This window comes from Arachis hypogaea, chromosome 18 (assembly GCF_003086295.3).
Source record: "Arachis hypogaea cultivar Tifrunner chromosome 18, arahy.Tifrunner.gnm2.J5K5, whole genome shotgun sequence".
In the NCBI taxonomy this organism is placed as follows: Eukaryota; Viridiplantae; Streptophyta; class Magnoliopsida; order Fabales; family Fabaceae; genus Arachis; species Arachis hypogaea.
In genome coordinates, this window is record NC_092053.1 from 127,916,597 (window position 1) to 127,940,376 (window position 23,780).

Below are 23,780 nucleotides of genomic sequence, written 5' to 3' on the forward strand. Positions count from 1 at the left end.
CTATACCCAACTCTACCAACCTCTTTTCTCTCACCACCGCCGACGTGCGTCAATATCATACTCTTTAACTCGGACAATGAATTTGCTCTTCGAGTTCGAAATAGTGCAGGATTCTCACACTCAAATATAACTCCGCTGTCACTGTTTCTCATCTAACAGTTGGGATACACTATCACAACAAAGAAACCACTGCCACTAGACATTTTTGCTAAGTTTTTTAAAGAACAATGGAAGAGAAAGAATAATTGAAAGATTTCTGAAGAATCCCAAGAGTTTCCTAATCCTTTTATAAGGGGTTGATTTTTATCCTATTCTATCTCGTTTACTGTGTATACGTTTTTAAATCTCACGTATCTCATTTATAATGTAAAGGAGATATGACTAAACAACTATTTCCTACGTATCATATTTGTAAACATAATACGTTGCCACGTGTTTATACCTTATCTCGTTTATAGTGTAAACGAAATATGGCTAAACTTATTTCGTTTACACTATAAACGAGATAAGTCACTTACCCTAAATCCGTAAATATCCTGAAATTAAAGTATATTCGTAATTAAAATATTTATTTTATTTATATAAAAAAATCTAATAATCTAAATTTATTTTATTTAATATTTATTTATTATATAATATATTAAATAAAATAAAAAATAATAAATTTGGACAAATTTTAGTTAATATTTTACCAAATATTCTTGTAAATCGAAATATGACTCCAAAATAAATGGATTATTATCGAGCTCTTACAAAGAGACCCTTAAATGTGGATTGATAAATCAACCAGTGATGGATAAGTTGAGTTTTTATTTGCTGAAAGCGGGTTCATCAATGTTCAATAATCAACTGTAATAACATGCAATTATTCCCAATTTCGCATTTCGTTACGACATAGCTAGCTTTTTCTCCTACCTTCAATTCCAATTCATCTATTCACAGCAGCAATTCCAATTCCGATTCCCAATTCAGTAACGAAATTAGATCTAGGGTTTTCTTGATCTATTTTTCTCCCCTCGCATTCCACAGATCTCGAAGAAGATGCACACGCACTCGTCGATTCGGGATCGCACGCACGAATTCCATACCATCGCCGAGAGGTTGAAGAAATCTTCTTCCTCAAACGGACCCACAACCACTTCCTCCTCATCTGCTGCTTCTTCTTCCAGATCGGATGAACAGCGATCCGCAATCGCAATTCAGTCCGAGTTCAATCGAAGGGCTTCCAAGATTGGCTATGGGATCCACCAAACCTCTCAGAAGCTCGCCAAGCTCGCCAAGTGTAAGCAATTTCCGCAACAATCTCAATTATTGGTTCCTCAATTTTCTCTGCATTCTGTCTTTTTTTTATTCAATCGTTAGTTTAGAGCTTAAGAGGTTAGAGAGTAGAGATTTGTGTTCTTTTGTTTATTTTTTAAAATTTTGTAGTGGCGAAGAGGACTTCGGTTTTTGATGACCCTACAATGGAAATCCAAGAGCTTACGAGTGTAATCAAGCAAGACATTACTGCGTTGAACTCTGCAGTTGTGGATCTTCAGTTGCTATGCAACTCGAGGAATGAGAGCGGGAACGTTTCTGCCGACACTACCAGCCATTCGACTACTGTTGTAGATGACCTCAAGACCCGTTTGATGAGCACCACCAAGGAGTTCAAAGAAGTTCTCACCATGAGAACCGAGGTACTGTATTGCAGCTTTACTATATTGATGTGATTCTGTCGGTTTATGTGGTAAGTTACACTTACCACGTCAGATGGTATTGTAATTGCACACGAAAGCTATGCGAATTTCAAAATATATACACTAGCTACCTGTAAGATCTAGGCAATGCTACACTCCCAATACATTAAATTGTGATGCTGAGCATCACATGGAAACTCTAGTGACACTCTTACCCTTGAAAGTTTAGCTTAGGCATGACAAATTGGGGAGTTGTCGTGTGTGATATCATTTAAGTTAAGGAAAAGTTGGTGTAATTTACTCTTGTTTATATTTTATGGCTGATGACTGAAGCTGTGTTTCTGTTTTCGTGAAGAACTTGAAAGTACATGAGAATAGGAGACAATTGTTTTCGGCCTCTGGTTCTAAGGATGCTGCTAATCCTTTTGTCCGTCAACGGCCATTAGCTACAAGGACGGCTGCTAGTGCTTCTAATGCCCCCGCAGCTCCATGGGCTAGTGGGTCTTCATCTTCATCTGAGTTGTTTCCTAAGTAAGTTGTGCTCTACTTTACTTCTTCTATTGTTGGTTTTTAGATTATAATCGAACACGTGTTTGTTGTTTCTTGCTTTAATGATTTTTTTAAATTTAAATCCTAGTACAAATGGTTTGTAAGATAACTTCATTTGCTCTGTGTTCATTAATCATCGCGTTATTTTCCATAATGTGCTTTATAATAGTATTAAGCGCATAACTTTTCTTCCAACAAAGTAGTGACTCTAAGTTAACTTAGTCTTTAAGCAGAATGGAGCATGCTTGTAGTTTTGTATCCTTCATTTATTTGGTTTACTTTAATTATTATTATTAAAGTGTAACCTAACTTTTGCCGCATTGTCTAGCAACCACTCTGTCATTGTCCTTTTGCTGTGTTATTTTTTCCTCATTGCATATCTTTACCTCATTAATCAATTCTCCATTTTTTCCTTTGTTGCAACTTACAAGTAAGGCGTGTCAAGACCGTAGCCCTAAGACATTAACTTTTTGGACTGGACTGTTCCTGCCTGGTAAAATTGTGGTACTAGTGTACTACTTTAACTTGGCCTGTCCAGAGAAATTGTTCAGTGAAAAAGATCAAATAAGAAAGCACTTAAAAAACTTGTTATGCCAGTGAAATCATTTTCCTCTGTTGGGGATTGGCTGGTCTGACTAAGATGGAAATGCTTGATCAGGTCCATGAAACTTGCCTTACAAGATCCAAAGGGAAAGCTCTAGTTACGAGGGAAGATTTGGGTCCTTTTGTATTCAACAATGAAAACTTCTTATGCTTCAACTAGTGTATCAATAGGCACTAACGTTCCTATTGATTCACTTATTTATTTATTTATTTATTAAATGTATATAAAAGTAATAAAAATGGGATTAGTTGAGATGGTGAATTGTTTATAACTTAATCAAAAGGTTTTGGATTCAAGTCTCTGATATAACAAATAAAAAGTATTTTTTATACGTTATATATAATGAAGGGTATTTTAGAAAAAAAAAAAAGGTCAGACACCAACCCTTCTCGTATTCCCATTATATATTATATATAATATATATATATAGATATAGATATAGATGTAGAGATGTTAAAGGTTTTTCTAGGTTTGGGTCAAATTATATCTTGAACTCTAGCCTCAAACCTTATTTTCTTTTGTGGCCTTTAAATCCACAGGAAGCAGGCAGATGGGGAGAGTCAGCCATTGCTACAGCAACAGCAACAACAACAGCAGCAAATGGTTCCATTGCAAGACAGTTACATGCAAAGCAGAGCTGAAGCTCTTCATAATGTTGAATCCACTATTCATGAACTCAGCAATATCTTTAATCAATTAGCAACTCTCGTTTCCCAACAAGGAGAGCTTGCTATCAGGTTCTATATGTCTCACTGGTGTACTATGTGCTTACATTCTTATGGCCCTTTATTACTGTTTTCTAATACGATAGAAGATGTATGTTATTATTAGATTTAAGCTTTATTTATTTGTCAACAGTTCTGTCATCAATAGAGCCTTTATTGCTAAAATTGATTGTGGATTGAGTTTTGTCTTTGCATCAATATAAACTTGTATTATGTGTAGCAATTTTTTGCATTGGCTTCTGGTTGTAAGCCTTATGTGCGCATCCTATTTTAATTTTTTGTTTTGCTGCTTACTGAGCAGAATAATTGGATAAGAACTTAGCTGCGGTAGTATGAACAATAGAACACTAGTGTGTTTGGTGTATGGAGGATATATGGTTCCTTGTATGATTGGGTTGTTTACTGCATGTTGTCATAAGGTTGTGGATGCCAAATGCTGTTAAAATTTATCATCTTGTTGCTTATAGTGTGGTGAAATTACTTGTTAGAATATAATCTCCCTATAGTGCAATAGTAAGTGTAAAGGGAAAACTGCTGATGAAAAAGTGAACATATGGTGTTATTGGTAAAATTATGAACAGCTATGGTGTCCTTGTATTGTACTTGAAAAGTTTCTGTTCCTATGCATTATGACACCAAGAGGAGTTGCATCACATGCACTAAACCCACACTTTGGCTTTTCTTGTTTTGCTTTAGTCACTTCACTGATCCTATTGGTTCCTTTAAATATGTAATAATATTCTTAGAGCAAAATTGTTTCCTCTTGGTTCTGGTATATGGTCAGTTGAAATTACTTATAGTCTTTTGTTGAGAGTGGGGACAGGTTAAATAATATTAATGAAAGTTTTCATGCTAATGACTATTCTCCAATTCATTCCCCGCAATGACTATATGAAATTATTTTCATGGTTTCTTGAATGTTTTTTAATTTTATTTTTGGGTATGCTTTGAGATATGCCGGAATTCAAATAAAAATTGGCTTAGGACATTGTGGATGAATCAATACTTTGCCATATGAGGATTGATTTGATGCTATTCGCTGGTTTAAGTGCTAATCCTGATTAATATATGTGTCATTAGCTATGAGTTAACATTTGAGTTTTCATCATTAATTGAAGTTGAGTTTACATTGGCTTAGCCCTTAGCCCTGTCATTAGTTTCTTTTGAACTTTGTAGTTTGACAACCTTGCAAACATTTCAAAATAGTAATTTGGCTGGAAACAGTTGCATCTCTTGGACCTTGATTGCTAACTAGTTGAATTAACTTGTCCTTATTTCCATTTTCGTTTTCATTTTGTGCAACTAAGACATTTGTTGGGGTTGATAGAGGTACTCCTTTTGCTTTTTTTGGGTGTGTAATGATATGTGTGTTTCAATTTTCAGAATTGATGAGAACATGGACGATACATTGGCAAACGTAGAAGGTGCACAAGGGGCTCTGTTGAAGTATCTGAACAGCATATCTTCTAATAGGTGGCTGATGATCAAGATTTTCTTTGTATTAATATTTTTCCTCATGGTTTTCTTATTTTTTGTGGCATAGTCATTCCAATGACACAGAAATGAAAACAAGGACACAAGTGACGGCCTTATTACTGGTGATGAGCCTTTTGTATCCCATTAATATTTCTTTCTTTGAATATATATATTCGTTCCTAAAGAGTTTAGCTCCCAACAAGGTTGTCAAATCTTGTATTTATTGTCATATTTTGAGAAGGTTAAGAACTATTGAGCATTGCATGTTATCCATTTACTATAATATCGTTGTGATTTGTGATGATTATTACGCAGTGGAGGCTTCTGTAAAGGTTATCTTTTAATTCAAAATGTATTAAATTAATATCATTAATTGATCCCTGAAAACCGATGTTACAGCTTCCGAATATTTAAGGGGGAACTTTGTCTTTTGGGGCAGTTTATTTGTAGTATAGGATTGTAAATTGTAAATGTATTTATTCTTTTGCCCAGCAATTCCATCCATCGTTAGTTTTTGTACAAATTCAATGTTATGAAAGGAATTGTTGCGTGATTACATACATAACTCCATTTCTGATCATTTCTTTGTTTCCTTTTTCAGCAAACCCAAAAGAATACAATATGCGATTTCAACTTTCTTGCATAAATTATATCCCAAAAGAATCAATACATGAATACAACAAAATTGATCTCTTTTTTTTTTCCTTCTTCTATTCACCAAAATCTCCAAGGATCTTTATAAGGAGGAACATAATTTTCCGTTGGCTTTAAAAGGCGGAACGAGCTCACTGATTTTTCAAGGAAAGGCCCCATCTACGCCAAAAGTATTGTCAACATTAGTTAGAGCCTACCCCTAAAAGGGATAGAAAACAAAATAATAAAGAATATTTATTCCTAAAAGATAAAGCAAATATAATGGCACATCATCATATGGTAGCACGAAGATAAAATATTTTTGGTACATCAACGAAAATATGGTTTCCACATATGACCTTGTAACCCATGAGGAAATTTTTGGTACACCATAAATACCATGTGCACGTAAAAAAGCAGCTACCAAATCAGTCATCATACATTTGAATATATAAATATATATTTTATTTAACTCATTTTTAACGTGTATTTCAACATTTATTTTACACCAATAGCTTATTTAGTGCTATTTTTGGTGTGCACGTAGCATGGTTGATTGCACACACATCTTCTAATCCTTTAATTCATTCATGAACTTTTTAGAGAAAATAGATAAATAAATAGAAGTTTAATTTGTATGCACTAATACACTATCAATATAAAGATGTTTATGAATTATGTAACTTCACATTAGCAAAAGTAGCTACTTTCACACTTACTACTTAAATGGTCATCCAAATCAGGCTACAAGAATTTCCTTTGCTAACTAGGATTTAATGATATCATTCTAGAAGTGCTTAACTTCATTCATAATTGTTCAAATGTAAACACCATTGCTAACTAGGATTTAATGATATCATTCTAGAAGTGCTTAACTTCATTCATAATTGTTCAAATGTAAACACCATAAGAGAGAGTGGAGTACCTTTTCCCACTGTGGGCTAAGAGTTGAAGCACTGATAGAATAGAAATAACCTGCAATCATTCGCTTCACAATATCAGAAGAGAATTGCTAAAATGAAATGATGAAAAGAAAATATAACTCGAGAATTTCTGAAGTATTAAACCATGGCATATGATATCGCGCGATGACAGAACAGTCTCGTATCGAATCACAAGTAGAAATAATCTAACTAAGCAAGTTTAAAATACAAGTAGTAAAAATGAGAGGATATACCATCTCTTTCAGCTGTTGAAGCAAGATAGTGGCGAAAGACACTTGAATCCGGTGTCTGCAATCACAATTTGCCAGGCATAGGTGAGCAATTACAGACATCAGTACATCACATCATTCCTTGAGGGGGAAAAAATGTACCAAAACAAAATACTTACAACTTTTATTGGTGATTTGCGAACAAGGTATTCATAATACCAATAAGGCTCCCCATCAATCTGCAAAGAGAGTGTAGATATGCTCCACTATGAGTAAACTTGAACTTAAAAATGTAGATGTTGAGTACTATGTCTTATATTTAGAGTAGTCATTGTCATTGACAAACAATTACATTTTGATATCTATTTATACAAATATAGGGAGAGCCATCGATATAGCCCTAAACAATCAAATGCCAACAAATCAGCCCCTAAAAGATATTTTTAACAGTTTATGGAAGTGTAATGGTGAATCTGTTATTTGAATGGGATTTGTCAGTCTTAACAAAAATGTTTCAGGGACTACTTTGTCAACACATTAGTTATTGGGGTACCTCGAAGAATTATAAATTTATAATATTCTTTTATAATATTCACACTTTACCTTCTAAAGTGAAAATTCAAAATTTAGAGGATCCAAATTCAAGAAATAAATATTGAGAAGTGCTAGGGGGCCAGCAACTTTTGTGATTTGTAGCCATCAAGTAGCCATCAATGATGTTTTTAATGGTGTGAAATTTCATCCAATGGTGTAGGATTACTCACTTTTCTTTTGCTGGTTACATGCTGACCAGAATTTAATAAAGTTGTTGGCCCTCTAGACTTTTCCATAAATATTATTCCTAAAACTTACTTCCCCGGAATGCGTATCAAGAACTGAACTCTCAGCTAAGCGCTGACTGGAGGTAACTCGCTGCAAATTGTTACAATCAGAAAGTTATAATTTGACATATTTCAATATGGATGACAAGCAAAGCAATTTTTTAATTAACATAGTTAAATAAATGTTATTCATGCCTAGACAATAAAGTTTAAAACGTCATGTTCCGTCGTATATTTAAGTGCTCAAATCATCCATTAGACAATTCATATTGGTTTCAACATATGAGACATGGTAAATATGACAATCCAAAAGCTATTGGTTTAGAATCATAGGATTCTTATTCATATTCAGTCAAATATGAATAAGAATAAGGTAGGCATAATTTATAAATGAGTGACATGTTACCAGTGCTGATTTGTCAGATAAAACCGAATCAGCAACCTCTCTTGCAGTCCATTTACTCTTATCCGTTGTTTTTATAATGCTCGAATTTGGGGGACCTATCTGATTTAATACACACACAAAAAAAATCAATGGATAACTAATAATAATCCATGTTCCAAATGTGAGGTTCGGAAAATACCGTGACAGAGATGATAAGATTATCAATAATATCAACACGCTCCGATACAATGCGCAGGCGAGCGTCAGCTGTACAGAATTAGCAGAGCAATATTTTATCAGAAAAAGGAAATCATAATGCAGCCAAATGGTTTGGTTACTTTGATGCACAACAAGAGAAACTCTTAGCGGCCAGCAATTTTTAGTATTTTTTGTCATCATTTGACCAGCAAAAACACTAAATTATCTTTAACAAATAAATTTTACTAATTCATGTGTGCAAACTCTGAAAAAATATGGGTGTAATGTATACAAAATTCTGACAAATATAAGTGCAAACTATATTTCTTGCGTGTAAAAACCCTTATAAATGCAAATTATTACTGGTCAAGTGCTGGCAAAAACTGATAATCTCAAGAACACACGAGATTTGAATGGAAACAAACCATGGCCTCAAATCTTAAGCTATTTGATAAGATAAACCTTTGCAATGATGCTAAGGGAAAGAATGGAACTTACGAGAAAGTGGCGCAGCTGAAGAGTATCGCTCAGGCTTTCGTGATTCTACCCTTTAAATAAATGAAAAGAGTTAGCTTCCTACCATTTGAAAATTCCTCTTAATAGTGAAGAAAAAATTTACAGACAGGAATTGGATTTAGAGGAATTAAACTAAGTATAGTTCCGTTAAATGCAGTAGCACAGCACCAAATGCTTAGTCCCATAGAGTCACTTTCACTAAATAATATATATAAAATGATTAGGATTTATAAGATTGAAGATGAATCAATAAAATATTGAGTTATATACAGTTATAAACATATATTTAACTAACATCTATACATAATTAACTAAATACAACCAGTTAGGTATTAACACAAACTACATTTACTTTTGTACTATCCACTATCCAGTAACTACTATAAAAGACAAACAATTTTGTTATCACTTAATTTTAATTTATTATATTTTAGAAAGTATTATGGATTGTGAGGCATATAAGTAATTAGTACAAATCAAATCAAATTTCATGAACAGTAACTACCATTTGAAGACAAATTTCTTAGATGGCAACTCAACCGGGTAGAGATAAGAATAGGCATTTAATTCATCTTCAAAGGAAGCCATTTTCGGTTCTTCTTCAGCAAGTGTCGCTGCAAAGTAAGAACAAGCGTCAGAGAGAGAGAGAGAGAGAGAGAGAGAGAGAGAGAGAGAGAGAGAGAGAGAGAGAGAGAGAGAGAGAGAGAGAGAGAGAGAATACCAGAAAGTGGGGATGTTAGAGAGAGTGAAGTGAGGCCAAAGAGAACAAAATCCCTTCTAAAGAAGGTATTATTTTGGGAAGTGGGTTTCAGAGCACAACATGACAAGTGTTTGCGTTTGTGTTTGTGTTGATTAAGGAGGTTGTTGAGGATAAGGTGGTTGTTATTGTTGTTGGGACTGAGAAAGGGGAAGAGAGAGAGTGAGAGTGAGAGAGAAGAGTGCAAAACCATTGCAATGGAAGTGTGGAAGGTCTCTAACTCTAAAGTGTTTCTTCATCCACTGACCATATCTAACTTTCTCAAACTCGATTCTGCTCATATGCCACCTTCTTGTCATGCTCCCGTTTCTTGTTTTATTTCTTCTTTTCCTTATTTTTAGAAAATAATATATTTTTTTTGGCAGGGTAAAGATAGCAATTCATTCATGAAGAGGACCATGGTATTCAAAATGGTCAAATTACAAATGTTACTTGGAGCCTCTCCTATTATTGGATTGATAAGAGTAAATTGAGTTAATTCATGAGTTATTATATTATCACTTTTCTTAACCTGAGAAAAAGAAACTCATACTAAATTATTGGCTAATGTAATTGTTTTACTCGAATTTTATTATATGTTTAAAGAAAATGTGGGTATTTTAATGTAATTTTTTTATATGAAAATTATTGTTGTGTACTTTTCGGTTATGAATGAGTGGTGTGTTTTAATTTAGTATGAAAGTAATCACAAATTGAAAAGTAGGTTTTGTATTTTAAAAAATTAAAATTCACAAATCGGATGATAGATTTTGTGTTATTTCATAAATCGGAGGGTAAGTTTTGTTTCACTTCACAAATCGAAAGGCCATATTTGTAATCTCCATGTGAAAAAAACATACCAAATTTCATACATTATTGAAAAACACTACTATAAACTCAATATCAAAATTAAAAACTCCAATTGTAACATTAATAGAAATTAAAAAGAATGAAATTAGCAAATAAACAAAGAAATGTGAGGTACTGGAAGTAAAATAAATTATAGAAATTAAAACAAACAAAAATTAAAGAAAAGATGAAAAAGAAAAGATAAACGTAAAAGAGAAGAGTATATAAAAGTAGATAAATTTTATTAATAAAAACTGGAAAAAAAACACATTACAAGTGTTTGAATTTAGAAAAATTATTTAAAATTTTCAATTTTTACTCTGTGATGCTAAGAGGCTAAAAGCGTTTTGGGTTTCTAGATGCTTTCCTAAAGAGTGGAACTCCTTTACAATATTAGTCTAAGACTTATTTATAGACTTTTTATGTCAACTAACCGTTATACTTCATACGTCATTTCGGCCAATTTAAATTGTCTCGGTAACTATTTTCGCACTCTTTTTTTCAGTGTCAATTGAAAAGTTCAGAAGTAATTAAAACAACTAAACGGCCAAATAATAAAAATTATATAATAAATGTAACACCCTACCACACAGAGCCTTACGCTTAAGTCGTAAAGTAGAGGTGGCGAGGTATTACCACCTCTAAAAGAAAAGACTTATATAAATATAGTTGAAAGAAATTATATCTAGGAGCCTTGAAGAATAAGCTAAACAAAGCAAAAATAGAAAATCGTGTCACACTCGCGTGGATAATCATAAAACAGATAAGTAAGCTCAAAAGAAGGTTAAAAACAAAATATACAGATCAGAGTTCCAAAAACATAAATATCAAGCTCCAGACTCGACCTGCGAAGCTAAAGCCGGTCAGAGTATATAATTATATATAAGCATAAGTATATATCCCAATATAACCCAACATGCATAAAGAAAACACCTAATTCTCCAAAAAGCTTCGATTAAACATCATTTATCTATATATACATAGGAGAATCTATAAACAGAAAATACATAACAGACAACTCCAAAATATAACTTCCCAACTTCGCTTGCCAGAGAAACCTCCAGATGCTCATTGAGGCACATCTCGACCTGTATCTGAAAACAACAACATAGATATGGAATGAGAACCGAAAGTTCTCAGTATGGTAATGGTGCCCACATACATAATATATAAGGTCCCGGAAAAGCCAGAGGCGATCCTAGAACTTCGACACTCAAATTTAAATTTTAAAGTTTATAAATGGAGAACCATAAACGGGATAGGTTATCTAAGGTCCTTATTTCTAATTCCTTTATAACTTAAGCCCTAATTTTCGTCTTCCTCTAATCCTCCAAAACTACGGTGCACAGACAAGCAATACAGACAAAGCAAACACATGTAGGATACAGATACAGCAGGTAGCAAATATAGCAGGTAAGCATAGTAATCACATAGGCAAGCCCAATTAATGCACAATCAAACAAAACACACATATGCATATGATGTATACCTGTCCTATGACTGATGAGTCACATCTGTTGGTTATACAGCCAATCCGACATGTCCGGTAGCTAACTCGGACATCGTCCTCTTGAAAATTAGTGAGCGGTACAGTACCTCGATCCCCATCATCTACGGGCGGTAAACCACCTCGATCCCCACAGACATTTTCAATTGGAAAACAGCACATACGTGGGCGGTAAATAACCACAATCCCCACAAAATAATTTTCTTTAAAATTTAGTGGGTGGTAAATAACCACGATCCCCACAAAATAATTTCTTATCAAATTCATCCTCTTCATCATTCAATTCATTCAACAATGATCATCGTCACACCTCCCATTCCGTTCATCAATAATTCACACTCAAAACATAATTTTCTTCTTAACTAAGTAAAACTCAAAACATAATATTTTTCTTAATAAATCAAGTACCAAAACATAACGCATTTTTTTTCTTTATAAATCAAAGTTAAATAATATAATTATTTCATCCATACTTATCTAAATAATACTTCAAACTAAATCTCAAATTTTTATAAAAATTTCGACAGCATCTCCTTTAAAATTCGGATTTTACCACCCTTCTCGGGTCTCAACCAAACCACCTTTCAAACCCTTTTCAAATCATTTCCAATAAGCCAAACCAATTCCAATATCAAAATTATTTCCAACTCTCAATTCATTCACTATTCAACAAAAAACACATATATACACATAACTCAACCAATCCTCAATCTTCCATCATCAATACTCACATTCATCAATAATTATTCATCAACTCCCATCAATAACATTAGTTAACATAATTCCTACAACCAACTCAATAAAATCATCATTCATCAACTCATTCGCAATATTATTTCACATTTCCATCAAGGTTACTAGCATTATTAACATATTCCCACATTTCTGACCTATTCTATAGTTATCTAACATATGTTTTCACAAAACATTATATATTATCTATGAGAAACTAAAACCATACCTTAGCCGATTCCTCCCTAAACTCGGAACACCTCAAAACCTCTCCTTTCATAAGTTTCAAGCTTCCAAATGTCAATTCCTCAAGCTTAATCATCCGGAATTTGTTCCACGCCCAATTGAACTCCAAATCAACAAGAACATAATCTATTTCATACAATATGACTATAATCAACATAGAGTTCACTAAATTGGAAATTCACCAAATTGGAAATTCACCAAGAAATAGGAGTCCCTTACCTTACCCACGGCTCAAATGAACAAAACCTAATATTTTTCTCAAGCTACATCAACCGTAGAACATCAAAATCACATAATCTATCAAACTCAAAATCTTAAATTTCGAAATTTGAGAAGAGTGGTTGAGTAAGAAATTGCTAGATTCTTACCAAATTGATATGTGGGTTTTGTAGAGATTTCGAGACGAAAGCGTATCCGCTGACGGCTTGTCAATCGGAGCTCTGGATTGAAAGTTACGTGGAATTGAATTTTTGGAGGAGGGTTTCGTTTCTATTTCTCTCTTCCTCCTTGAGTGTTGCTGCGTTCTTCAAATAGGGATGGAAGATGATGAGATAAAGCTCTGTTATTTTAATAAATTGAGTTGGGCCTTGGGCTCAGTTCGATCGGTTCAGTCCGTTCGGCTCAATCTTAGGCCAAAATCTTTAAAATTAATGTCAAAATTCATATTTTAATTATCTCTACTTCATTAAAGTATAAAATTTAATTTTCTAAATTTCCTAAATAATAATTAATTTATTTTGACTAATTATTTATTAATTTTGCAGGTTTTACATCCTACCCACCTAAATAAGAATTTTGCCCTCAAAATTCAGATTCAAAAACCTAAAGAGAGGTGTGGGTAGTCACTTCTCAATCCGGATATCAAGCTCTCAAGTGTGTTCCTCAAATCTAGCTCGACTCTAAGAAACCTTTACTAACGGTACTAATCTTTTGCGTAGTCACTCAACACTGACATCGTCAGTTCTAACTAGAAGTACTTTATACGTAAAATCTTCTTCCAATTAAACTGATACGGCAGCAAAACTATTTGATACGTTGCCGGTCACCAATCCGTCTTAGTACTTCAAACAGCTCAATACACCTCAGTTTCATCCCCTTAGTCTTGATTACCCCTCGATTCTAGTCTATTGAAACAACCTCAAAGAATGCATAACTTCTTTTCTTAAACTATCTAGGTTTTCTCTCCCAGTCCGCATAACTTTCCTGTCGGCTTTGCTCAATCAAAAATCTCAACTTGAATTCACTTAGTTTTTCTCCGTTGTCTTGGCTTTCGATTTGGGACCTAGGACACTTGAGATTCCAAGGAATATCCTTTCCTATAACCTGCCAAACACTGAGTTACATGCACCGCTACTTCATCTTTCGTGATATATCTTAGTAACTTTAAGGTGAATCGAAGGTTCGCTCATGTATGCTTCAGAAAATTGTTCACGTGTCAACTTCGACATTCGACACACTAAGTCTTTTCTTATACATTTAAATTCCATTCCTATTTTTCATTGATCTCTTCATGATTCCCTTGCCTAACAAGTTTCGATATTCTTGGTAGCTCCTTGTCCTCTTACTACGCTCTCCGAATCCCAACCTCACAATTGTTTAACATTTGTAGTTGATCCAGTCTGACACCCCCATCCACTTTCTCATCTTCCAACTTAATATTCCGAACATACTTAACAGTTCATTTTCCTTGATTGTCCTACAAGCAATATTTAGAGACTTCCTGCTCAGGACATCAACTAATAGATCATAACATTGCATCAGCACGTCTCCTAAGCCCTTTGGTAATGTATCGTAGTAAGCCTTAAACGGTTTGTCAGGTTCAAGTAATCACGAGTACTGGCGTTGTAGTTAATTCCTTTCTCTCAAGGTTCGAAAGCTTCATTCATATTCAAGCATCCATACAGACAGTGTATTATTATGATTCAATCTGTGGAAATTAAACTTCACAACTCCCTATGATCCTGTACACGCTCAAGCTTCATTCTTCTGCATCCACTAATCGTGTTCTAAGGAACTATCGCTCCGAGGGTTATATTTAAGAATTGTGTGTGATACAAAATAAGCTCGAGTTGATTTCCAAAAAGATTCTATGCTCAAAGGATGAACGAACAACCTAAACAGTATTCGCAAGAAATCAGAAGGATTTCTGGTGTTCTAATTAAATAAAGTTGTAGAAAATTTTACGAAATACACAGGATAAGTGTAAGAACCTACGTTTTCACATAAAACCGTTTTAATAAAGTAATTTTAGTGCCCAGAATAGATTCAAAATTTAGAAGTTTTAATTTGAAAATTTAAATGTGAAATTTTATTTCAGTGAATTTTTCTGAGTTGAAAAATGTATTTTCTTTCGAAAAGTTTCTGTGAAAATGCGTACTGGCGCTTAAGCTGGCAGTACCGGCTCTAGTCTATCCAGTACCGTGTAGTTTGAAAAATAATATTTTGAAAAGTGATTTATTGTTTTGAAAGGATAAAAATAATTTAGAATCGAAAACCGGACACTAATCTTAAAGGTTTTGGCCCAAAGTGGGCCAAACGGATAAAAAATGCCAACGGATTGGACCGGGCCCAAACCGGGTCCAAGGTCCAATATATATAAGCTCTTTTAATGAGCTTTTCAGCTCATTTTCTCCCCAAAAAGAGAAAGGAGCGCGGGTAAGAGGGAAGGGAGGAAGAAGAGAGAGTGCACTATTCACCTTCGTCTTCCGGGAGCCATAACTTTTGATCCGGAGCTCCGATTCACGAGCCGTTTGCAGCCACGCGAAGCTCTTGATGAGCTCTACGTTTCTATCTAAGCAAACCTGGTAAGAAATCGCGTCTCACTTTCCAGTTTTGTGCCCTAGGTTTTGCGCATTTTTATATTTGGTTTTTGAGTAGATTTTGTGGTTTTGCTTGTTTAGGTGATCTCTAGTAGCGGATAATTGTTGGATTTTACCCCTAATCATGTTGGGTAAGGTAAGGTTTCACTAAACCCTTGTGTTTAGTTGCTTTGTGTATCTTAGGTTTTGATGTTGGTATATATATGTGTCGTTAGTTTGAACTTTGGTGTTTGTTGGAGTTGGTTGAGGCCTTGGATCAAGTTTGGTGACTTTGTTTTGGTGTTTGGTGCGTTTGGAAATCGGCCAAGGTATGGTTTCAGTTTTCTTTATGTAATATATAATATTTCTGGACACTTAGACTAGTTGACCCTAAGATAGAATTGAATGTTGTTGGTGGATGAATAATTATATATGAACTGATGTAATTGTTGGTTGTGTGGGATTAGTGTGGTTGATGATGATTGTTGGAGGTTATTGGTATTGATGAGTATTCATGGTGATTAATTATATTGATTAATATTGAGGATTATGAGAATTTAAGGTAATGAGTTAACGTAAAATGTTGTGGTGGTTTAGAATAAAAGATATTAATGATTATGATGTGTGAGGATGTATGTTGATAATTGATGATGAATATCGATGTTGTTGGTGTTAATTATATATTTTGATATTGGTTGATGTTGGTGAGTGTGTATGTTGAGTGTGGTAATATGAATGTGGATATGATTGATAATGTGGAGGTTAAGTGATGAGGATTTGAAGTGGTTGTTGATGTTTGTTTGTTGGTTAAAGATTATTTATGATGATGTTGGATGTTGATGATTAAGGAATTTGATGGTATTGAGTAGTGTAATTGGGATATTATGGATGGTTGAGTTGGAAAAGGAAGGGTATGGGCTTTTAGGTTGTTTGGTATTGATCTTGCCTGTGAAATAGATCGGCTTTAACTATCCGGTGATGGCCGAGCTATCGTCTCGGAGGCTGAACGTCTGACACTTGAGTCTGAGCTTTTCTTTTCACTATGGCGTGAGTGTACGTGCAATGAAGGGGGGAGTGTACCTGCAAAGGCATTGACAAACCCCATTTGTAGGGTTTATCTTGTATTGATTTTTGGGGATTTTATCAACTTTTACCCACATTTATTCAATGAAATAGCATGGTTTTGTATATTCTCCTTTAATTGTGCTTGAATGTGAAAACATACTTTTTAGGACTCAAAATAGCTAAATTTAGTTCACCTTGATTCTATTAGATGCCTTGATATGTTTGTTAAGTGATTTAAGGTTTAGGAGGCAAAGATTGGATCAAGGGAATGAAGAAAGAAAGCATGAAAAGTTGGAGAACTCATGAAGAAATGAAAGAACCGGAAAGCTGTCAAGCCGACCTCTTTGCACTTAAACGACCATAACTTGAGCTACAGAGGTCCAATTGATGCGGTTCCAGTTGGGTTAGAAAGCTAACATCCGGGGCTTCGAAACGATATAAGATTTGCCATAGTTGCTACACGTATGATGGCGCGCACGCGCAAAGTACGCGCACGCACCGTTGCTGCCACCTAGTTCACTTAAAGCAAAACGTGGCCAACGAATTCTAAAGCCTTGTGGGCCCAATCCAACTCATTTCTGATGCTATTTAACCCAAGGAGTGAAGAGGGAAACATGTGTTAGTTACCAATTAGTTTAGTTTAGCTTTGTAGTTAGTTTCTAGAGAGAGAAGCTCTCTCTTCTCTCTAGGATTAGGATTAGATTAGTTCTTAGATCTAGATCTATTTCTTCTTATTCTCTCTTCTAATTTTCGTTCCTCTCCTCTATTGCACTTGTAGGATTCTTCTTCTAATGTAATTCCTTTGTTTGTAGTTTGTGAATTCTCTTTTGTAGATCTACATTTCTCCTTCAATGCAATTGGTAAGTTCTTTGTTGTTTCATGATTGATTTAGTTTTCTATTGTGGACCTCTTGCCTTTGTAGTTAGATCTCTCTTTAATTCTTGCAAATTTATGTGTTCACTTGTATTGCACTCTATGTTTTTTGATGAAATGTCTCTTATAGCTATTAGTTAGATTTTGTTCCTCTTGGCCTAGGTAGAGTAATTAGTGACACTTGAGTTATCTAATTCCTTTGTTGATTGATAATTGGAGAGATTGCTAATTGGTTTGGAGTGCACTAAAGCTAGTCTTTCCTTGGGAGTTGGCTAGGACTTGTGGCTCAAGTCAATTCATCCACTTGACTTTCCTTTCTTTAGTAAGGGTTAACTAAGTGGTAGCAATGAACAATTCTCATCACAATTGAGAAGGATAACTAGGATAGGACTTCTAGTTCTCATATCTTGCCAAGAGCTTTGTTAGTTGTTAGTTTATTTTCTTTGCCATTTATATTTCTTGTCCAAAAGCTTAAAAACCCCAAATATAATTCACAACCAATAACAAGACACTTCATTACAATTCTTAGGGAGAACGACCCGAGGTCCAATACTTCGGTTTATAAATTTAGGGGTTTGTTTTAGTGACAAACAACTTTTTGTATGAAAGGATTAGTGATTGGTTTAGAAACTATACTTGCAACGGGAATTTATTTGTGAATTCTAAACCATCAAAAATCCATTCATCAAAATGGCGCCGTTGCCGGGGAATTGCAATGGTGTTATGTTATTGGTTATTGTACATATGTGAATAGTGTGAATATCTTGCTTTTTGCTTTATTTGCTAGTTGTAGAATTTTGTTTCTTTTGTTTCCTATTAGCTTTTGTTTTTATTTTATCTTTTCACCATGAATTCTCATTTTGGCTATGAGTGTGATTACAACTATGTTGTAGGTGATGGGAGCTACAATGAAGATGTGTATCAAGGATGGGACAACCAAAGGTGGGAGGAGTCATATGCATATGATCAATCCCCATGGCAACAACCTCCACCAATGCACTATGAAGAAGAGCCATTCTATGATGCATACCAATCCAATGGCTATGGTGAATCTCCTTGTGACTTTCAAGAACCACCACCATATGCCTATGAGTCATATCCTCAACATGAGTCTCAACCACACTCACAAGCCTATTTTCAACAAACACCTCCATATGATCATGATCCTTACCCACCATACCAACCTCCTTTTGAACCATATGAGCCATACATGGAACCACAATTCCAAGACTCCCAAGAACCAGCTCAATACACACCACCACCTTACCAAGAAGAACCACCTTCCTATAATGAACCCTTTCTCCAAGACAATGAACCCTCTTATCCACCCCAATCCTCAATGGATGAAACCCTCGGTGTTCTTCTTCAAGGACAAGAGGAGATGACAAGGGATGTGCAACAATTCATGACCGCCTTGGATGATGTGGTAAACCGGTTAGCATCCCAATGCTTGAACACTCAAGGGACTCCCATGGCTACATGTGGAGAAACAAATGAAGAGCATAACATGAAGGAGAGATTGGTGGAGAACGAGGGAAGTTGCTTTGTATTGGAACAATTGGAGGAAGCTATAATTGTTGAAGAAAGGGAAGAATTGGTTGAAGACTTAGGAGATGCGGAGCCTCCATGGGAATCTAGAATTGAAGAAAACCCCTCCAAGATGATTAAAATTGATGCTAGGAAGGAAAGTGCACACCTTCCAAGACATATTCCATATGAAGATTTGGATGGGATAGAGCAAGAAGTGAGTTCCCTTGGTGATGAAGATCAAGCATCAAGTCTTAGTGGTGAAGAATCCTTTAAGCATGAAGAACCTTCTCCGGTTGGATTTGAAAGCGTTGAGGAGGTAAATTTTTCTCACCCTCCCTATTATGATTTGAGTAAAGGAAAAGGTTTAGATAAAATTGTTGAACAAAGGATTGAGATTAAGAGATCTTGTGAAGAGGTGGAAGTCCCTAGAAATAGAAGAACGGGGGTTGGTTATGCTTTGTCAAGATCTTTGGAAGCATCTTTGCCTAGGTGGCCATCTACTCCTTCACTTGAGTGGGTAAAATTCATCTATATTAGCTTTATTGTCCCACTTGAGTATGGCTTGCTTGAAACGGATGGTCAACTTAGGATCCTTTGTGGGATGAAGCGTAAGCGAAAGATGTTTCATGGTTGGCGTTGCAAATCAAGGCTCATTATGGTTGATGCATCAAACATGAGATATAAAGGTTGGAGTAGTGCTTAAATAGATGGGTCTAGGAGGATTATTGGCCACTATATAGAGAATTCACCTTACTCACCACCCGGTTGGACTAATAATGATGATCAACCTTAAGACGGGTATGAAAACAAAGTGTGGGATCCCGGATTACAAGAAGAGGATCAACTTTGGGAGCCCCAAGCTTGTGAAGAACTCCATCAAGACTTGGCTCAATCCATGAAGAATCTTGGGGCACAATGGAGAACCAAGGATTGGTGGGAGTTCCAAGATGAATACAAGCACAAGCCACCTTGATGAGGAGCTCCCCATAAGTCCAACTTAAGGACAATAAACAAAAGTGCTAGGTGGAAGACAACCCACCATGGTAAAATCCTTTCATTTTCTCTTTTGTACATATTGATAGAATTAGTTTAATTTCATGTTTTGTTTAGATAGTTGAGTTTAATTGGTAGTTTAGTATGTTAAATAAGGTTTTAGGGTGTTTTGGTAGATGCTTGGAGGTTTAGAATGCTGAGATTGGTGCAAAAAAAAAAAAAAAAACAGCCATCGGCGCGTTAGCACGCTGTGCGCGCGCGCGCACATTGCACTTCTGCAACTTCTGGTACAAAAACCAGAGAGTTGTGCGCGCGTTGTGCCAGCATTGTGCTGGGAGCACAACCTCATCCACGCGTAAGCGCGCTGTGCGCGCGCGCGCGGATTTGCTCCCTGCTTTTCTCCTTCCTCCTTTCTCCTTCTTTCCTCTTCTCTTCTTCTTTCTTTCTAATTTTTTTTTTCTTCTTCTTCCTCTCTTAGAAATTTTTTTTTTCTTTTAATATAAATGAAAATTTTTTTTAATAAAAAAATAATAATAATAATATAATAATGATAAATAAATAAATAAATAAAATACTAAAAAAAAAACACAAAAAAAAATTTTTTTTTCTCTCTTTTCCTCCATTTTCTTTTATTGCATTTGCTTGTTTTCATTCATTGCATTTTAATTTTGTTTTTTTACCTTGTTCTCATTTTACTTTCTAAGTTTTCCATTTTAATAATGGTGATTGAACTTTCCTACTCAATTGTTGAGACTTTCTTACATTATTTTGGTGCTTCTTGACTTGTTTGATATTGTTGGGTGATGAAACTTTTAAATCAATGCTTCATCTTGTATGACTTTTGTGTCTTTGTGCATTGATATGACCTCATCTTGTCTTTCATGACCCACTTCTTCTCATTTGAACTTGATGCTCAACACACTCTTCATACTTTAACTTTACTCTTGCATCGAGCTTAATGATATGCCTTTTGCTTATATGGATTTCTCACTCACATGTTATAGCTACCATGTAGTAGGAAATCATACTCTTATTTGGCATTAGCCCCCGCCTATGTTCTACTTGTTTTGATATCTTTGTTGTAGGCCTAATTGTCGTTCTTCTTTCCTCCCCTTTTAGGCTGGCCACCAAGAAAGGAGGAAACGGAAAAGCTTTTAAATGGGGCAACAAACAAGTCATCCGCACAACCGTTTGAGGAACTCATCAATTGTAGCAACCCATCCACCTTGCTCTCCTTTGCATGCACCGAGGACGGTGCAATCTTCAAGTGTGGGGAGGTCGTCGACCGATCTCCATGGGTAACAATTTTCTTTTTCAACACCAATATTAGTTAGCTATTGCATTGCATGATAGGTTGCATGTTAGTTAGAATTTGTACATATTTTTACCACTTCTTTGTTATTAGGACTACTTGGTTAGGGTGATGATTTTCTTTCCAAGAAACCGTTTTAGGGTAACCTACCAATTTGAAAATTTTTGTTGAACTTGCTTGAAAGAATTTATTTTGGAACATGGTTTTTGAGCTAAGAACATAAGCAAGTAAGACTTGTGCCTAATTGCGTGGTTACATCTTATAACCACTTATTTTTCCTTCTTGTGTGCATTATTCTCTTCCTATGATTGTGATCTTTGATTTGTTTGATTCTCTATGTCCATTATTTGGTGTATTCATGCATTTATATGATTGAGGCCATCATTTCATTAGCTCACTCACCCAAATGGCCTTACCTTCTATCTTCCTTTGTTAGCCAAATTTGAGCCTACGATTAACCCACTTTGTTCTTAATTTAGCACATTACAAGCCTTAAAGCGGAAAACAATAAAAGTCCTTATTTGGATCTTTGATTAGCTTAGGCTAGTGTGTGTGAGTATCATTCAAGTGTGGGAACCTTGGGACATTGGGTGAATAAAAGGGTAGTTTTGTATTATTATTGTAAATATTGGGAATTGGGTACATACTCATGCGTTAATTAAATGTAAGACCTTATGCATTGATATTCTTGAAAAAAAAAATGAGAAAAATAAAAGAAAAAGAAAAAAAAAAGAAAAAAAATAAATGTGAAAAAAAAAGAGAAAAAAGAAAAGAAAAGAAAAAGAAGAAAAAGAAAGAAATAAAAGGGGACAAAATGTCCCAAAGTAAAGTCCAATAAAGATCAATGCATAAGTATTGTGAAATGAAAAGGGATGCATGAGTATGTGAAAAAGTGAGGAAGGGGTAGTTAGATTAGTACTTAATTGTATAGGTCATTATATAGGTTAGGTGGGAAAGTTTAAGTTAATCAAAGATTCAAATCCTAAGTCCACTAGCCATATATGATCCTACCTTGACCCTAGCCCCATTACAACCTAAAGAAAAGACCTCATGATACATGTATGCATGCATTGAATAATTGTTGATTGTTAGAAGAAAAACAAATCTTGGAAAGCATGATTAGGGGAGAATTGAGAGAATCAACCCAAAACACCGAGCGACTAGAGTGCAAACACTTTCGGTGAGGGTTCGATGCTCAATTCCTTGATTCCCGGCTTTCATGAGCGTTCTTCTCGCAAGTCTACTTGAACTTCATTTTGATATTCGAATTGGAAGGATTCATGAATCGTTATATGATCTTGGCCCTACTTATGCACGTATGACTTGGAGGATTGATTTATTTTTAACCAAGTAGGTACAACCATTTTGCATTTAGTTGCATATAGTTTAGGTTGCATATAGTTCATTTACATGGAATAAATGTTGATACCCTTTGTTTCTCTTTTGGCTTAAGCATGAGGACATGCTTGGATTAAGTGTGGGGAGGTTGACAAACCCCATTTGTAGGGTTTATCTTGTATTGATTTTTGGGGATTTTATCAACTTTTACCCACATTTATTCAATGAAATAGCATGGTTTTGTATATTCTCCTTTAATTGTGCTTGAATGTGAAAACATGCTTTTTAGGACTCAAAATAGCTAAATTTAGTTCACCTTGATTCTATTAGATGCCTTGATATGTTTGTTAAGTGATTTAAGGTTTAGGAGGCAAAGATTGGATCAAGGGAATGAAGAAAGAAAGCATGAAAAGTTGGAGAACTCATGAAGAAATGAAAGAACCGGAAAGCTGTCAAGCCGACCTCTTTGCACTTAAACGACCATAACTTGAGCTACAGAGGTCCAATTGATGCGGTTCCAGTTGGGTTAGAAAGCTAACATCCGGGGCTTCGAAACGATATAAGATTTGACATAGTTGCTACACGTATGGTGGCGCGCACGCGCAAAGTACGCGCATGCACCGTTGCTGCCACCTAGTTCACTTAAAGCAAAACGTGGCCAACGAATTCTAAAGCCTTGTGGGCCCAATCCAACTCATTTCTGATGCTATTTAACCCAAGGAGTGAAGAGGGAAACATGTGTTAGTTACCAATTAGTTTAGTTTAGCTTTGTAGTTAGTTTCTAGAGAGAGAAGCTCTCTCTTCTCTCTAGGATTAGGATTAGATTAGTTCTTAGATCTAGATCTATTTCTTCTTATTCTCTCTTCTAATTTTCGTTCCTCTCCTCTATTGCACTTGTAGGATTCTTCTTCTAATGTAATTCCATTGTTTGTAGTTTGTGAATTCTCTTTTGTAGATCTACATTTCTCCTTCAATGCAATTGGTAAGTTCTTTGTTGTTTCATGATTGATTTAGTTTTCTATTGTGGACCTCTTGCCTTTGTAGTTAGATCTCTCTTTAATT

The 23,780-nt window shown here is 35.1% G+C and overlaps 2 protein-coding genes across 2 annotated transcripts; one reads left to right on the plus strand and one right to left on the minus strand.

Moving 5' to 3' along the window:
- Positions 1-717: 717 nt before the first annotated feature.
- Positions 718-5,232, plus strand: LOC112770681 (syntaxin-32). Its single transcript, XM_025815021.3, has 5 exons — positions 718-1,282; positions 1,429-1,679; positions 2,035-2,210; positions 3,372-3,569; positions 4,941-5,232. Exons 1-5 carry the CDS (start codon positions 1,042-1,044, stop codon positions 5,098-5,100), a joined length of 1,026 nt encoding a protein of 341 aa, XP_025670806.1. The 5' UTR covers positions 718-1,041; the 3' UTR covers positions 5,101-5,232.
- A 258-nt stretch (positions 5,233-5,490) lies between these two features.
- On the minus strand, positions 5,491-9,912 carry LOC112770682 (psbP domain-containing protein 5, chloroplastic). The gene is made up of 10 exons (XM_025815022.3): positions 9,461-9,912; positions 9,245-9,353; positions 8,722-8,771; positions 8,225-8,292; positions 8,047-8,145; positions 7,672-7,731; positions 6,999-7,058; positions 6,844-6,898; positions 6,592-6,641; positions 5,491-5,846 (listed from the first exon to the last, which is right to left on the minus strand). Exons 1-10 carry the CDS (start codon positions 9,687-9,689, stop codon positions 5,748-5,750), a joined length of 879 nt encoding a protein of 292 aa, XP_025670807.1. The 5' UTR covers positions 9,690-9,912; the 3' UTR covers positions 5,491-5,747.
- Between the last annotated feature and the right edge of the window lie 13,868 nt (positions 9,913-23,780).

Excerpts from the sequence above, each read along its gene's own strand:
- LOC112770681 (XM_025815021.3), top strand. The coding sequence starts at position 1,042 with ATGCACACGCACTCGTCGATTCGGGATCGCACGCACGAATTCCATACC. Across the intron at positions 2,211-3,371 it reads TCATCTGAGTTGTTTCCTAA|GAAGCAGGCAGATGGGGAGA; the intron begins GTAAGTTGTGCT and ends TTAAATCCACAG. Across the intron at positions 3,570-4,940 it reads CAAGGAGAGCTTGCTATCAG|AATTGATGAGAACATGGACG; the intron begins GTTCTATATGTC and ends TTCAATTTTCAG.
- LOC112770682 (XM_025815022.3), bottom strand. The coding sequence starts at position 9,689 with ATGGTTTTGCACTCTTCTCTCTCACTCTCACTCTCTCTCTTCCCCTTT. Across the intron at positions 8,146-8,224 it reads ATCTTATCATCTCTGTCACG|ATAGGTCCCCCAAATTCGAG; the intron begins GTATTTTCCGAA and ends GTATTAAATCAG. Across the intron at positions 6,642-6,843 it reads TTCAACAGCTGAAAGAGATG|GTTATTTCTATTCTATCAGT; the intron begins GTATATCCTCTC and ends GAATGATTGCAG.